Source organism: Penicillium psychrofluorescens (assembly GCF_964197705.1).
Source record: "Penicillium psychrofluorescens genome assembly, chromosome: 3".
Classification (NCBI taxonomy): Eukaryota; Fungi; Ascomycota; class Eurotiomycetes; order Eurotiales; family Aspergillaceae; genus Penicillium; species Penicillium psychrofluorescens.
Genome location: NC_133441.1, coordinates 3,203,456 through 3,219,341, shown reverse-complemented (window position 1 = coordinate 3,219,341; position 15,886 = coordinate 3,203,456). Strand labels below are relative to the sequence as shown.

General features: G+C 54.8%; 7 protein-coding genes across 7 annotated transcripts; 5 read left to right on the top strand and 2 right to left on the bottom strand.

Moving 5' to 3' along the window:
• Positions 1 to 447: 447 nt before the first annotated feature.
• On the top strand, positions 448 to 3,098 carry PFLUO_LOCUS5326 (uncharacterized protein; the record flags this gene model as incomplete). Its single annotated transcript, XM_073782761.1, has 3 exons — positions 448 to 1,541; positions 1,598 to 1,966; positions 2,018 to 3,098. The coding sequence occupies 3 exons, from the start codon at positions 448 to 450 to the stop codon at positions 3,096 to 3,098; spliced, it is 2,544 nt and encodes an 847-aa protein (XP_073639384.1).
• A 323-nt stretch (positions 3,099 to 3,421) lies between these two features.
• PFLUO_LOCUS5325 (phosphoprotein phosphatase PP4 catalytic subunit) lies at positions 3,422 to 4,848 on the bottom strand (the record flags this gene model as incomplete). Its single annotated transcript, XM_073782760.1, has 3 exons — positions 3,422 to 3,424; positions 3,489 to 4,767; positions 4,832 to 4,848. The coding sequence occupies 3 exons, from the start codon at positions 4,846 to 4,848 to the stop codon at positions 3,422 to 3,424; spliced, it is 1,299 nt and encodes a 432-aa protein (XP_073639383.1).
• Positions 4,849 to 5,320: 472 nt separating this feature from the next.
• On the top strand, positions 5,321 to 5,755 carry PFLUO_LOCUS5324 (uncharacterized protein; the record flags this gene model as incomplete). Its single annotated transcript, XM_073782759.1, has 1 exon — positions 5,321 to 5,755. One exon carries the CDS (start codon positions 5,321 to 5,323, stop codon positions 5,753 to 5,755), a length of 435 nt encoding a protein of 144 aa, XP_073639382.1.
• Positions 5,756 to 7,696: 1,941 nt separating this feature from the next.
• Positions 7,697 to 9,050, top strand: PFLUO_LOCUS5323 (3-mannosyltransferase; the record flags this gene model as incomplete). Its single annotated transcript, XM_073782758.1, has 3 exons — positions 7,697 to 7,817; positions 7,881 to 8,404; positions 8,463 to 9,050. The coding sequence occupies 3 exons, from the start codon at positions 7,697 to 7,699 to the stop codon at positions 9,048 to 9,050; spliced, it is 1,233 nt and encodes a 410-aa protein (XP_073639381.1).
• Positions 9,051 to 9,119: 69 nt separating this feature from the next.
• Positions 9,120 to 9,614, bottom strand: PFLUO_LOCUS5322 (uncharacterized protein; the record flags this gene model as incomplete). The annotated part of the gene is made up of 2 exons (XM_073782757.1): positions 9,120 to 9,228; positions 9,304 to 9,614. The coding sequence occupies 2 exons, from the start codon at positions 9,612 to 9,614 to the stop codon at positions 9,120 to 9,122; spliced, it is 420 nt and encodes a 139-aa protein (XP_073639380.1).
• A 212-nt stretch (positions 9,615 to 9,826) lies between these two features.
• PFLUO_LOCUS5321 (uncharacterized protein) lies at positions 9,827 to 11,311 on the top strand (the record flags this gene model as incomplete). Its single annotated transcript, XM_073782756.1, has 1 exon — positions 9,827 to 11,311. One exon carries the CDS (start codon positions 9,827 to 9,829, stop codon positions 11,309 to 11,311), a length of 1,485 nt encoding a protein of 494 aa, XP_073639379.1.
• A 786-nt stretch (positions 11,312 to 12,097) lies between these two features.
• Positions 12,098 to 15,850, top strand: PFLUO_LOCUS5320 (Serine/threonine kinase; the record flags this gene model as incomplete). The annotated part of the gene is made up of 9 exons (XM_073782754.1): positions 12,098 to 12,521; positions 12,596 to 12,862; positions 12,915 to 13,490; positions 13,546 to 13,941; positions 14,002 to 14,264; positions 14,301 to 14,424; positions 14,484 to 15,075; positions 15,130 to 15,331; positions 15,383 to 15,850. 9 exons carry the CDS (start codon positions 12,098 to 12,100, stop codon positions 15,848 to 15,850), a joined length of 3,312 nt encoding a protein of 1,103 aa, XP_073639378.1.
• Between the last annotated feature and the right edge of the window lie 36 nt (positions 15,851 to 15,886).

Below are 15,886 nucleotides of genomic sequence, written 5' to 3'. Positions count from 1 at the left end.
AACATAGGGGCCCGATTTGTAGGCATCTTCGAGTGCCCAACCCTGTACACGTATCACATGGACTAATCCTCAATCAATCCGATATGTAACTATCTGATATGTAATTATTTTAAGACGTGTATTCTGATGGTCGCAAAAGATGCCCATCTACCTCTGGTGGTCGACGCGATGAATCAGCGATCGTGGGTTTGTCAGCCTTATCGCTTGTTGGCTTGTTGCGCCTGTCCAATCACCACTCCACGGCGGGTTCGAGATCGTGGGGTTGAGGATTTCACAGCAAAGAGCATGCACGGACATGCCTCAGCATCCCCATATTCTGGCTGCTTCGAAGTGACGGTATTCAGCGCATGGAAATCCCATGTTGGATTATGGATCCCTCGTCCCTCAATGTATTGAAACGACCCCGAGCTTGAGAGATGCTTCTGCCGAGCCGCATCTCTAATGACCATGAGTGCCGAGCGTGGTCAGTCGTCCAAGCGGCGCTGTGTCAGCACCGCCTGCATTGCCTGTCGCCGCCGGAAATCCAAGTGTGATGGGAACCTGCCCAGTTGTGCCGCTTGCTCCTCGGTCTATCATACCGCCTGCGTGTATGACCCCAACTCCGACCATCGCCGAAAGGGCGTGTATAGAAAAGACATCGATACCTTGCGAACTCGGAACACCACGCTGCAAACCCTCATTGGGGCAATCGTGAACTATGAAGAAGACGATGCCTTTGAATTGGTCCGCCAGATTCGGGCCTCTGCCGATCTAGAAGATGTCGCCGAGACCGTTGTCGCCCGAGATAAAGGGCACCTTTCCACTGCCGAGGCGACGACAGCATCGGGCAACGAAGATGACCAGGCACCGGTCGATCAATTCGAGTCCGAGCTGGCGGGCAAGATGAGTGAGCTCTTGCTGGACGGCTCTCGGAAGTTCATCGGAGGTACCTCCAACCTCATTTTCCTTCCACCGGGCGCGGAGCTGCACGAATCCCCAACACCCCCAACTGCCGAACTTGGTCAGGATGATTACCCTGTAAACCGATGGACTCGCGTTACGGATGACGAGTCTCTGGTCAGTCATCTCATGACCATGTACTTCACGTGGCACTATCCATTTTTCACCATCTTAGCCAAAGACATGTTCTACCGGGACTATGTCCGCGGAGTTTCCAGCCAGTACTGTTCCCCGCTGTTGGTCAATGCCATGCTCGCGCTTGGCTGCCACTTCAGCTCCTACCCAGGGGCACTTGAAGACCCTCAGGATCTTGCAACCGCAGGCAATCATTTCTTCAGAGAAGCCAAGCGGTTAGTACTGGAGCATGACGAGCACGAGAACGCCAAACTCTGCACCGTGCAGGCATTTGCCCTCATGTCCGTCCGAGAGGCAGGATGTGGCCGGGAAGGCAAGGGCTGGGTTTACAGCGGCCTCAGTTTCCGCATGGCTTTCGACCTTGGCTTGAATCTGGACGCCTCCAGCCTCGGGGCTGCTCATGACCTCACTGAAGAAGAAATCGATGCGCGGCGGATTACTTTTTGGGGCTGCTATTTGATCGACAAGTTTGTACTCCTTTGCCTTTAGATTTCTTCTTCCTCTTTTCTAACACATCCTCTAGGTGTTGGTCAAACTACCTGGGCCGCCAGCCTCAGCTGTCCTTATCCAACGCCAGTGTCCACAAGTTCGATGTGTTGCCAAGGGAAGAGATAGAACTGTGGTCACCCTACACGGATTCAGGCGTGAATCACGATTACGCTCAACCCTCTCGCACAAGGGCGATTGCACTGCAAATATTGAAGCTCTGCGAAATCAGCGGCGATCTTCTCGTGTTCTTCTACCACCCAGCAGATGTGGAGAAGGCACCGCCAAGGCAGCTGGAACTGAAGAAGCTTAGTGAGGTCCATACGCGGCTGGAGGCGTGGAAAAAGGAACTGCCCAAGGAACTGGAACCGAAGGATGGCCAACTGCCGCAGGTGCTTGTGATGCAGTAAGCAGATCGGAACCACTTCGGTGTATTGAAGCTGACGTTCCGGAACAGGATGTTTTACCAGCTGCTGCTCATCCATCTATACCGCCCCTTCCTCAAGTATACCAAGTCCAGCACTCCGCTCCCTGCACATGTGTCGCCCCGCAAGATATGCACCCAGGCCGCTTCTAGCATATCCAAGCTGCTCCGGATATACAAACGCAGCTATGGACTGCGGCAGATCTGCAACATTGTCGTCTACATGGCCCATACGGCCTGCACCATCCACATCCTCAACCTGCCTGACAAGAATGCCCAGAGAGATATCATCCATGGTTTCAAGAGCCTCGAGGAGATAGCAGAGGGGTGGCTCTGCGCGCGTCGCACGATTCGCATCTTGGACATATCCGCCAACAAATGGCAGGTCGAACTCCCCGCCGAAGCAGTCAGGATCATCGAACGCACCCACAGTACATGGGGATCCTGGGGATCGTGGGACATGGCAACCTCGCCTTCTACGTCTGACAATTCACCAGCAATGAACCAACACACGAGCCCAAGCAGATTCGCCCCTCCGGTTCCTCCACGATCTGAATCTTTCACCGCAGCTGCACCGAGCGGTATGGCGGCGGTCGCAATACCTTCGCAGTACCCTGCCACCACTACCATCAGCACTCCCATCCCCCCATCCTTCCAACAATCAATGCACGCAGCTCATCATACCCTAAATGCCCAAATCCAAGGACCCGACTTCGCACCCCCAGAACCGACATACCTGCGTCCCATATCACAGGTAAGCTACCAGTTCCCGGCTCTCCCAACATCTGGCCCGTCCTCTGCATCACCAGGAGACCCAAATGCCTGGTACGATGCTTCCATTCATCCTCCAAACGCCACTACAGCTCCCATAACGTCGACCGCATTCCCTGCGACTGCGTTTGATGGCGGTACCGAGAACCTGGTCGAGGAAAGCCAGGACTGGTGGTCTCGCAATGCTGCTACACTGGGTATTGGCGTGGAGGCCTGGGGCGAAGGTTGGGGTAATGGTCTTGCAGGTCCGCAGCCGCCATATGCTGGCGACAATAATGCCCATGCGTCGGTCGGCATTCCAGACCCGACGACTGGCCATAAAAGTACTGAGCAGTGGAAATGATTTTTTACTATACAGCATTGTCACACCTATCTGGCCTCCTGCACATTTGATTGATTCGTGTACGAGAAGAACTGGGAGGAACTTCGTGTTATTTTGCTGTATATACCCTTCGCTCAAATCCATAGTGTCGCAAACCAAATTACAGAATCTACACAAGCCAAGACCAAAGAGTATGCATCAAAGATTCGTCATAGATGATCATTATCGCGAGTTAACACCAGGAGCCGCAAGATGCCGAGTCGACCAGAAAGACCCCAAGAGCAGTATAAAAGGAGAGGAAGGGGTAGAGAGAGGAAAGAGAAGAAACATGCAAGATGGTATCATCACTGGTGCAAGCAGCAGCTGTTAGCAAAAACATCACCAAACCATAACCAGGCAGAAGAAACATACCAGGAAATAATCAGCAACGGGCTTCTTCGCAGGCATACCCCTTGTATCCTGAGCTGCGGCCTCGAAAACACGGTATCTCCTACCGGGGCTGACGACTCGCTCATTGAAAATCCCATTACTTCGAGCATAGTTACCGTTACTGCGGGCCACTGTGCCGCCGTTGCTGGCGTCCTCGCCCAGCTCCAGGATAGCGGCGACGTTACCACAGCGGTAGCAGTAGTTCGGGGCGGACCAGACGGTCACGATCCCGCCGTCAAACATCTCCTTGTAGCCCTCCATGACGAGCTGGTGGGCACGTGCAATTAGAGACAGATCGTTGTGGTAGTTGAAGGCCTTGACGATATCCCCTCCAAAGAGGAATCCTGCTCCGCGCGGGCTGAGGCCCCATCCCTCGATCTCGTCCGGGTCGGACCAGAGAAGATCGCACATGGCGCCTTCGTGGGGGACCTCTTGTTTCCGGTCGATTATTCGGATCTTATCGACGCTGTCGATGAGCGGGGATAGTCCGCCGTGCACGCACAGCACGGCGCCTGTTCGGCTGGTGTGCATGGTACCGTTGCCGTTGGAGCTGGCGCCTGTCCCTGGCGCGCCGGGTCGTGAGGGCGTGGCTGTTTGGCCCGGCGCAGCGGAGATGTCGCGCGGCGGGGAGATGTTTCGGGAGTCTGTGGATGTGTCGGATGAGGAGCGTTGGCGGGGGCGGTACGTGCTCATGGTGACTTCGCCTCGCGAGTTGAGCACCTCCGTCTCCAGCTCGCTGTCATCAATCTGCATCGTAGATTGAGACAAACCATTGGCGCCCGACATGGCGGTTGGCTCGAGCTCTGAGCTTGCTCCGAGTACGATTGCTCCCAGAGCGAGGTAATCAAACACCTCGCAGCAGTAGCGCCAGACATTGGCGCTGCCGTATTTGCGAATGCACTCGTCGTAAAACCCATATACGGTGGTGATCTGGCGCGATTCGTGGTTCCCGCGAATTAGGGTCATGCGATCCGGGTATCGGACTTTGAGGCAGAGGAGGAGAAGGAAGGATTCAAGTGAGTAGAAGCCGCGGTCGACGAAGTCGCCCATGAACAAGTAATTGGTGTCTGGCACGTCACCGCCTACGCGGAACAGTTCCATCAGATCGTGGAATTGCCCGTGGATGTCACCGCAGATGGTAACGGGGGCATCGACAGATACGACATTTCCTTCTTCGATGAGGAGCTCGCGCGCCTTGTAGCACAGTTCGCGGACTTGGGCCTCGGGAATTAGGCGGCAGGCCCGCAGCTGCTCGATTGCCCTGTGTGGGGCGAAGAGAATCAGCGCGAGTAGTTTTAAGAAGAAGATGGGAGGGGAGGAGTTACCCGTCCAAGTCACTCATGTTGCGATGTCGGGATGCGGTCGGGGATGAAGGCTTTTTATCGGAGAGAAGAAAACAGGAAGATGGCTCAGCCGCCTACAGCACAAGTGGATGGTGGCAGGCCAGTCAGTCTCCGTGCGAATGCAAGTTCATTTTGATCCTTGCGAAGCCATGGCCGGGCGTGGAACGAAGTGAAGGGAAGAGGAAAAGAGAGGTGGATCAGTTGGGTTCGACCGCGCGAGCGAGGCAGGGCCAATCACGCGGGCCGCGATAAGATTAGCTAGCTCACGGATTTCTGCTGGCTTCGTTCGCTCCCTCCTTCAACCGACTACCACCTCTCCCGGTAACGCCAATTGACCTCTTCTCTCCCTCTCAGTCTTTCTTTTTCTCCTCGGGAATCTCTCCAATCCCACCCGGATGGCTCCGTGAACACATTTCTAGCGACCTACCGACTTACTCTCTCTCCTCCCTCTCCGTACTCTTTTCCTCCACCATGCCATCCCATCTTCATCCCCGGTCCCGGTCCACGACCGGCCTGTTCGCCGGCACTCTCCTCGCCTCACTCCTCGTGGTCGGCATTCCCCACGTCTTCCCTTGCCCGGCACCCCGACGCACCTTCGCGGACTCGGAGATGGTGGTCACAGCGGACGGCCAAGAGATCCCCACAGTGCGACGGAGACGGCGGAAAGACATTGAAACGCTAGGCAGCCCCGAGAAAAATCGCCCAGGCCATCCGGCATCACCGAGCGACGACGACGAGATAGCCACCTTCCTCCAGATGGAAGAAGAGGCCAAGAACCTGGCCCACGTTGGCCGGGAGTGTCCGGTGCCCAAGCCGAAGGGTGTCCTGGGTCAATTGCTGGGATTCCGCAACCCTCCAGAGAATGAGAGCCGGCAGACGAGTGGATTGGCCGAGGGCGAACGATAGCGCGTCGCTGTTGGCCGGTGCTCTTTCCCTTGTCTTACTCTCACTTTTCTTGCATCATACCTTTTTTTCTCTTCTCTTTTGTGATTAATGATACCATGGGTTGGACTGCGAAGACCAATTGGTCGGGATGGATAGAACGGCGGTGGTTGGATGTTTCCATATCGGTCGTACTCGCGCCTGGCGAGCTATACCCTTGTACTACTCTACGTGCTGGGAATATATAAAAGAAGGAGATACAAGCTCCTCAAGAATATAAGAAACCTATTCAATAATCCATTAGGATTGTATATCTGACTTAGCAGGGCTGGTTGATCAGACTACGTAACCTCCTAACTGATCCCTCGTTGCGCTGACAGTCTACGCCTTGAAATGCCGTGGCGTACATGGTTGATCCCACAAAAGACCGGAAATCCCCTGCAATACTGGAGGGATAGACAGACTGTGCTCTTGGTTGAGGCATCAGTCCATTCCGTGTGGTAAAGACGATATCCTCCTCTCTACACGTTGAGCAACTCCAAAAAAACCGTCTTCTGGCACGGCATGACCGCATGCTTCCTTAATAAAAAAGGAAGACTTGCCCCTAGTTGTACAGTTTGTGCAGGCAGATAGCCCAGGATCTGCACTAAGCCTGATTGGGCCAGGCCACCAGTATATAAAGCGCACCTTCCCACTTTCTCTTCTTTCTACCTTCTTACTCTCTCTCTTTCTTCCTTCTCTTTGTTCAACATATGAGAACCTGGCGTGCAATATGGGTTCGTGACTACCGACACGACGACGCACAATATGCTATGCTCCCGCAGGTCAAGACTGTGAAAAGCGTCGACTTTGAAACAGCCTGCACTTGCCACTATGGCCAGCCCGGCTCCAACCTAGTGAGCATAGAGATGGGTTCCCTCTTTGGGCCTGGTATCACCGCCCTGTATTGACGCGCTGGTGATTAAAACTACATCGCCGGCTGGAATCATTGCTTGCTTTGCAAGGCTATCTGAGCGTTCAAGATACTTTGACAATGTGACCAAAATCTACAGTGCAATTCACAACTGGAAGAACAAAATTACTGCCCTGCACTTTGTCTAGTATGTTGGGCCGCTACGGGACTGGGCTGGCTGAGAACGATGTTTCCACCGCAAAGCGCCAGCAAGACTAGCATCGCAACACGAGCACCGTTGCATACGGTCCATCCGGGGAACCAGGCCATGAACCCTCTCTCCAAGCATTGTGTGATGCCAATTGGACCAGAAGCCTCATTCTGGGCGCAATCTCTGCCCAGCTTGGTTGCCGTTGAAGGGAGTCACATACTTTGCGGCGAACACCCCGACAAGGCAGTATCTGCTCAACAGCAACAGCGGCAGCGACAGCGCCGGTGAGATCGACCCAGACACCACACCGCAGAACTCCTGGCATAAAACAAAGCGAAAAATCACCCAGGGGGATAGGGCTGCAACTCAGCTATCCAGCTTTCCGTGCGTTTGTTACGGGACATGCTTGGAATCGACAACGGTTGCTTCAACACGCCGAGGCCAGAAGATCATCCTATCACTGTGGGAGCACTGCGGCCATGGCTTGAACAAAGACGGGAAATTGGTATTGCTATACTCTGGTAGATCGCTTTTGTTGGTTAGAATTTTGCCATACGCATCGAACGGCGACAAGTTCCAAGCCGGTCGTGGTTCGATATCGCACTTCACCTGGGAAACCACACCAGAGACCGTATCTTAGCGAACCTCGCGAGGTTGACCGGATCAGCAGTGTTTATTGTTATTGTTACTATTGTATATATATCCATGTCCAGTCCTTAGGAGGTCCTTACTCGAAAAGTAGTTCTAACTCTGCCCTTTCATACTTCATGTCAACCAATGGCGACTCAGGATCTTACGTAACCGATACTAAAGCAGATGAGAGGAGACGGGACCTCATATAGCTCCCTCTAGCCACCTCGCCATGGCCCTGCCCGACCTCCTAGTCGACGTCCTCACCAATCCACGGCATACAAAATGGATGGCCCCTCTGCTGCTCCTCGGCGATGCGGCCCTGTGCGCGCTGGTCATCTGGAAGATCTCCTGTGAGTTCGCATCTCGACCACAACAAATGTCCCCGTTCAGCCAAACTGACCACAGCACTCTAGACACCGAGATTGACTGGACAACCTACATGCAGCAGATCTCACTCTACATCTCCGGAGAACGCGACTACACCCTGATCAAAGGCTCGACCGGCCCACTCGTCTACCCCGCCGGACACGTCTACATCTACACACTCCTCTACCACCTCACCGATAAAGGGCGTGATATCCTGACTGGCCAGATTCTGTTCGCGGGGCTGTATCTGGCGACTCTGGTCGTCGTATTGGGTTGCTACAGGCACTCCGGTGCGCCGCCGTACCTGTTCCCGTTGCTCGTCCTGTCCAAACGCCTGCACAGCATCTTCGTGCTGCGCTTGTTCAATGATGGTGTCGCCGCGTTCGCTATGTGGTTGGCTATCTATCTCTGTCAGAAGCGCAAGTGGACTGCTGGCGTTGCGGTGTGGTCTGCTGGCGTGGCGGTCAAGATGACGCTGGTTCTGCTCGTGCCGGCTATGGCGGTCCTCACGCTGCTCAGTCTGGGGTTGACGCGCAGTGTCGCGTTGGGGGCTATGGCAGTTCTGATCCAGGTTGGTGTAGCCGGACATATGTCTAAGTGTACAAATGACTGATGAGGCATATTTACAGGTCCTGTTCGCGGTGCCTTTCTTCCAAGCCAATCCTACAGGCTACCTCTCGCGCGCGTTCGAGCTCTCCAGACAATTCTTGTTCAAATGGACGGTGAATTGGCGATTCGTCGGCGAAGACACATTTCTCTCGAAAGAATTCTCTCTAGCCTTGCTGGTCCTCCACGTATCCCTGCTGGCTATCTTCGCCGCCACCTGGGTAAGACCCTCCGGCACCAATAATGTGTTCCGCTGGGCGCAGGGCCTGCTCCAAGGCCGCCAGCAACCAATCATCCTCTCCAAATCCTTCATTATGGCTGTCACACTGAGCTCGCTGGCCATCGGCTTGCTCTGTGCCCGGTCCCTGCACTACCAGTTCTTCGCCTATTTGTCGTGGGCCACCCCGTTTCTGCTTTGGCAAACAGGTCTCCACCCGGTTCTTGTCTATGTCGTCTGGGCACTGCAGGAGTGGGCTTGGAATGTCTACCCCAGCAGCAACGCGAGTTCGGCGGTTGTAGTGTTGTCGCTCGGTGTCCAGGTGTTGGGGGTGTGGTTGAATGGGCCGAGAGAGGCAGATAATAGTGGTCCTCGGAAAGAGCGCATCCAATAAAAAAACCAGTGGCATATTCTGGACACCTCAAACCGTTGCTCTGGTAAAACATATTCGTAGACATAGGATTCACGCGTCCGACTCGTCGTCAGAGGGCGGCATCTGGCCGACTCGCGATTCCTCTTCGTCGTCCGAGTCAATTGCAGCGACGACAGGCTGCTTCACAAACTCCTTCGGCCTGGAAAAAGACAAATCTTGTCAATATGTGATCCTCCACAAGGAATTGAATCGAATGGAAAGGGAGAGGTCATACCAAAAAGCCGCTTTCCGCCACGCCTTCTCGTCGCGCACAATATTCACAATCTCCCCGCCAATCTTGTTGTCGCGCTCATCCTGCGCCATGGTATCGATCACGACGTACGAGCCGCGTTTGATCCAGATGGTTGACCGGAAGCGCGCGGGCAGCTCCACGAGACACTGTGTTTTGCAGGGCTGCTCGACTAGGTAGATGTTGTTGCCGGTTGCCTTGATCGCGCGCGCGATCTGCTGGTTGGTGGCTAGGGAGTCGGGGGGTGTGAGGGTTTCTTCAGCTGTGGCTAGCACTTTGCGACGCGGGGGGCCCATCGCGAATAATATCGTCAAGAACTTCGTCAAGAATATCGTGAATAGTAAAATAGTACTGGAAGAAAAAAAATCCGTAGATCGGTGGGGCAACCCTCCCCAGATCGATGACAAACCATGAATTAGGGCTCGGAATATGGATTCCAGTCTACAATAAAGCGGCGAACTTCGCTCAGTGAACTTCAACATCAATCCAGAACATACATTTCGACAAAATGGCCGCCTCTTTCGGCTCCCTCTTCGAAATCGAGAGCTCTGCCCAACTGGCCAGTCCACCAGCTGCAGTACGCAAGGACAAGCAAGGTGCTGCCCCAGTACCATCAGACTATGAATTGAACGAATTTCAACCAAACACTTCCGCACGAGTGATTCAAGAACAGTCGTCTTCGACGCCAACTCCCAGCGTGCTGGAGAGCCGTCTACCAACACCCATCCAAGACGAAGATACAACCACCGCATTTGCTGCTGCCCGCACTGCACCGCCACCAAAGACCAAATGGCGGCTACTGAGCTGCTGTCTGGTCCAGTTTGGAAATGGCATGAATGACAGTGCCCCCGGTGCTCTGATTCCATACATAGAGCGGCACTACAGCATCGGATATGCCGTGGTCTCGCTCATCTTCGTGACCAATGCCCTGGGCTTTATCCTCGCCGCACCGCTCACACACACCATCGAGAGCAAACTCGGCCGCTCGCGAAGTTATGCGCTGGCTCTGTCCTTTTCCGTAACTGCATACGTGATTATCATCTGCCAGCCGCCCTTCCCTGCAGTGGTGGTCAGCTTCCTCTTCTTGGGCTTCGGCCAGGCCTTCAACCTGGCTCTCAGCAATGTCTTCTGTGCCAATCTCTCCAATTTCACTACGGCACTGGGGTGTATGCATGGCTCCTATGGGATTGGAGGCACCGTGGCACCGTTGTTTGCAACGGCCATGGTGTCGAGCGGGATTCGCTGGTCGTTCTTCTACGGGATCGCCCTGGCCATGGCCACATTCAATCTGCTCTTTTCCGCATGGTCATTCTACAACTACGAAGAAGACACCCCAGTCGAGCCGCAGATGGCACTTCAGCCCACAGCCTCCCGGCCTGAAGATGCCACTGGCGCGCCTCTGACTCGGCTCCAGGTCGTCCTGACATCCATCAAGAACCGCACCACGCTGCTCGGGGCGCTATTCATCTTCGCCTACCAAGGCGCCGAGGTCTCCGTCTCCGGCTGGGTCGTTTCCTTCCTCATCAGCTACCGCCACGGCGACCCGAAGCATGTCGGCTACGTGAGCGCGGGTTTCTGGGCAGGCATCACGGCCGGCCGGTTCGTGTTGACGCATCCGGCACACAAAGTCGGCGAGAAGATCGCCGTCGTGATCATGGTGGCTGGCGCCGTCGCCTTCCAGCTGATGACCTGGCTCATCCCCAACGTGATCGGCGATGCCGTCAGCGTCGCCATCCTCGGCCTGCTCCTGGGACCCGTCTATCCCTGCGCCACGACGGTTTTTACCAAGTTGCTCCCCCGGAGCATGCACATGTCCAGCCTGAGCTTTATCAGCGCCCTCGGCAGCAGCGGCGGTGCTGTGTCGCCATTCTTGACGGGTCTGCTGGCGCAGAATGTGGGCACTATGGTCCTGCACCCGATCTGTATTGGATTATACGGAGTGATGGCTACCAGTTGGCTTCTGCTGCCCAAGATTTCCAAGCGATCCGAGTAAGGGGTGGTGTGGTGGTTCAGTGGTGGTGCTCGCCAATATACCCTTTTCGGTACAATCTGTTGTGGGTATAGTTAGGTTAGGGCAGGCTCGCATGTGGCATTCAGGATTTCCGCATGTACGTCTGCCCGGTAAATCAAGTTACTACATACATAATCCCTCGCCAACAAAAGCAGGAGTAGAATGGCATTGTTGTTGCGTCTGGTCTTGGTGACATCACGAGTCCGGGTGTGTTTACCCACCGAGTGTCGTAGGGAATCCGCCGTATCTCCCCAGACTGTTCGCTCGCACCGAGAATGCACCGCACTGCTAGACTCGGCTAGATATCTAGAGCCCTAAAAAGACCACCCCTCCATGCACGCGGCAAGGGATATCCTCGTACGTACAGTGTAGTTGGTTGCCGCTGACTGGCTCTGTTTTCGTGTCGGGTCTTATCGATAGCCAGGCCACACTACACTTCCCCCTCCCTTTCTCGCTCTCTCTCTTCTCTTCTTCCCTCTCTCTTTTTCTCACCATCATCTTCATCTCCATCGCTGATGATCTCATTTGCCAGGCGGTAACGGCGCCCTCGACGCCTGAAACACTTGGATCCCACTCTCCAACCACCGCCTGCCCACTCCCTCCAAAGTTTCCCGCGTGTCTCACCTTCTCCCCCCTCCACACTGTCAACAACACGGGCGAGAGACAGAGAAACACACCCCGCGATAACCACTTTCGCTTCCACCACACCCCTTCCTACCCTCACCACAACTTCCCCTCCCAAAAAACAACACCACCACCATCCCCACCATGGACAGCGATGACCCTATTGCCGCGGTCTACAAAAAGATCGAGCGGGAGAAGGCCCTGATCGCCGCGGCGAGCAACATGCGGCAGTCGACCGACAACCCGCTCGTACAGCAGCGAGTCGATGCGAACATCCGTGATGGCTGGAAAAATATTGCCTACCTCGAGGAGAAGATGCAGGAACTGCAGATCCGTCGCATGGAGCAGGAAGGTGGCGGCTCGCCTACAGGCCAGCGTCGCGGGCCCGGTGCTAGTGGGAACGCTCCCGCGCCACCCCCGAAGGACTATCCAGGCGCAGGTGGGAAATACGGCGATGGCTATGGGTATCCTCAGGGAAGTGCGGGCAGTATGCCTTCTGGCGCGCCGTACTCGGATCCGCGGCCTTATGCTCCTATCCCCAAGGCGAGGCCGAATTACACGAAGTTGGGTGCGTCATTTACCTGCATTCCATGGAAATTATCGGGAAGGGGTTTTTTGCTAACATGGCTGGCTGAATTGCAGATTTGATCAAATATGACACGCCCTACCTCGGCCCGAAGATTCAACTCATGCTGTCCCAGCTCGAGTTCAAGCTAAGCGTCGAGAAACAATACAAGGCTGGTATTGAGAAGATGGTTCGCTTGTATCAGGATGAAGGCGACAGGAAGAGCCGTGCGGATGCCGAGGGCCGTCGCATCGAGAGTAATCAGAAGATCCAGCTCCTGAAGCAGGCCCTCAAGCGTTATGAGGATCTCCACGTCGACATTGAGTCTTCTGATACGCCGGATGGTATGGATGTATTGTCGAATGGTATAACTGCGTGTAGCTAACCCCCATACAGACGAGTCGCTCAGCAGTCCGAACATGCGCAAGCCGCTTACCGGTCTCTTGACCATGCGAATCCATGCCGTGCGAGATGTCGACCACGCCGCAAGTTCACGATTCTCTCGAGGCCCGGAGACTTTTGTCATTGTCAAAGTAGAGGACGCGGTCAAGGCTAGAACCAAGGCTAGTCGGAACGACAAATGGCTCGACGAGTCATTTTCGATCGACATCGACAAGGCCAACGAGATCGAGCTTACTGTATACGACAAGTCTGGAGACCGCCCGACGCCTATCGGTATGCTTTGGGTGCGCATCTCCGACATCGCAGAGGAGATGCGTCGCAAGAAGATCGAGACCGAGTTGGGTGCATCCGGATGGGTTTCGGCAGACAAGATGGACGGTTCAGGAATGCCCCGACCTGACTATCCAGGCTCCTCACACGGAGGGCCTCCAGGGCATCCCGGCTCTGGTGGCCGACCTGGCACAGCGGGTCAAGGGCAAAACGAGATTCCGGGTGCTCCTCCTTCCGTTATGATTGATTCATGGTTCGCTTTGGAGCCGTTTGGTCGGATTCAAGTGTCAATGAGCTTCGGTAAGACACATCTGGCCTTTTTACGTTGGACTCCAAACACTAATGTCTGGTACAGCCAAACAACTCAAGGATCGTCGACCCTTCGACATCGGTCTCAATCGACAGGGTGCCGTGCGGCAAAAGAAGGAGGAGATTCACGAGAAACAGGGCCACAAGTTTGTCACTCAACAATTCTACAACATCATGCGCTGTGCGCTGTGTGGAGACTTCCTCAAATACGCGGCCGGAATGCAATGTGCGGACTGCAAATATACGTGCCACCGCAAATGCTACCCCAAGGTTGTCACCAAGTGTATCAGCAAGGCGAACTATGAGACCGATCCAGACGAGGAGAAGATTAATCACCGGATTCCGCACCGCTTTGAGGGTTTCTCCAATATCTCCGCCAACTGGTGCTGTCACTGTGGTTACCTGCTTCCCTTTGGACGCAAGAACGCCAAGCGATGTAGCGGTAGGCAGACCAACCATGGTATTATTTTGAGGGCCATATACTAACTTTTTTTTCTTTCAGAATGCGGTCTTACATGCCACGCCCACTGCACTCACCTTGTGCCTGATTTCTGCGGCATGTCCATGGAGGCTGCCAACCAGATCCTGGAGACCCTGATTCGCGCCAAGAATCATAACAAGTCTGCATCTGTCAGTTCAGGTCTTAGTGGCCGTACCCTTCGCCCCGGCGGCCCCCCACACCCCCCTCAAGACAATATCTATCCACCCAAGCCCTCCGAAGGCCGCCCCTATGGACCGATCCCCAGACAGGCTTCTGCAGAAGCAGTAAGCGCTGCGACTAACTCTTATATGACCCCACAGTCACAATCCGCTGCTCCCCAGCGCCCCCAGATCCCGCCAAAAGTGCCCTCTTCGGGTTCCAATTCCACTGCCGCCGCGGCTGCTGCAGCCGCAACAGGATTGCGAACACCCCAGCAAACATCAGGTATGCATAATGGCACCTACTGATCTAAATTTTTCTCGGTGTTGACTGTTGAAATCTAGTGGATATGGGCCGTCCCGCGCAATCGCCACAACCTCAGCAGCCTCCTCCACACCAGGCCTATGTTCCCTCCGCCTATAAGGACTACCCACCTTCGGGCCAGCCTATGTCGGCTGTCGCACCTGGACCTTACTCTCCGATGCAGCAACCCCAACAACAACAACAACAACAGCAGCAGCAGCAACAACAACCCATGACGCCGACTGTGTCCACGCAAATCACACCAGTCGTCAAGGAGGAGGCTCCGCCAAGTCTGGCCAAGTCCCGGATCGGACTAGATCATTTCAACTTCCTTTCTGTGCTTGGAAAGGGTAACTTCGGTAAGGTCATGTTGGCTGAAACCAAGACCACGCGCAAGCTCTATGCCATTAAGGTGTTGAAGAAGGAATTCATCATCGAAAACGATGAAGTGGAGAGCACCAAGTCTGAGAAGCGTGTGTTCCTGATCGCCAACAGGGAACGACACCCGTTCCTGACAAACTTGCACGCCTGTTTCCAGACAGAGACTCGTGTGTACTTCGTCATGGAGTACATTAGCGGTGGTGATCTGATGTTGCACATTCAGCGCGGCCAGTTCGGCCTCAAGAGGGCGCAGTATGTTTTTCCCGCTGATCAATTTCTTTGCGACTACTAATTGGATTCTTACAGGTTCTACGCTGCTGAAGTCTGCTTGGCTCTCAAATACTTCCATGAGCACGGCGTCATTTACCGTGATCTGAAGCTCGACAATATCATGCTCACCTTGGACGGCCACATCAAGGTTGCCGATTATGGCCTCTGCAAGGAGAACATGTGGTACGGCGCCACGACCAGCACATTCTGCGGTACACCCGAGTTCATGGCTCCTGAGGTATGTGTGATGGATTCGCTTGCCCCAACTATCAGCTAATTACCTCTATAGATTCTACTAGACAAGAGATACGGCCGCGCAGTTGACTGGTGGGCGTTCGGTGTGCTCATCTACCAGATGCTTCTCCAGCAGTCTCCATTCCGCGGTGAGGACGAAGACGAAATCTACGACGCCATTCTGGCCGACGAGCCCCTCTACCCGATCCATATGCCTCGGGATTCGGTCTCGATTCTCCAGAAGCTGTTGACTCGTGAGCCCGAACTGCGACTGGGGTCCGGCCCGACGGATGCTCAGGAAGTGATGTCTCACGCCTTCTTCCGCAACATCAACTGGGATGATATCTACCACAAGCGGGTCCCGCCGCCGTTCATCCCCACGATCAGTAGTCCCGCCGATACCAGCAATTTCGATTCGGAATTCACGAGCGTGACTCCGGTCCTGACTCCGGTCCAATCAGTGCTCTCCCAGGCCATGCAGGAAGAGTTCCGCGGCTTCTCCTACACGGCCGACTTTGCTTAATTTCGGTTTACATCATCCGGTGTCGCTTTGGTTACA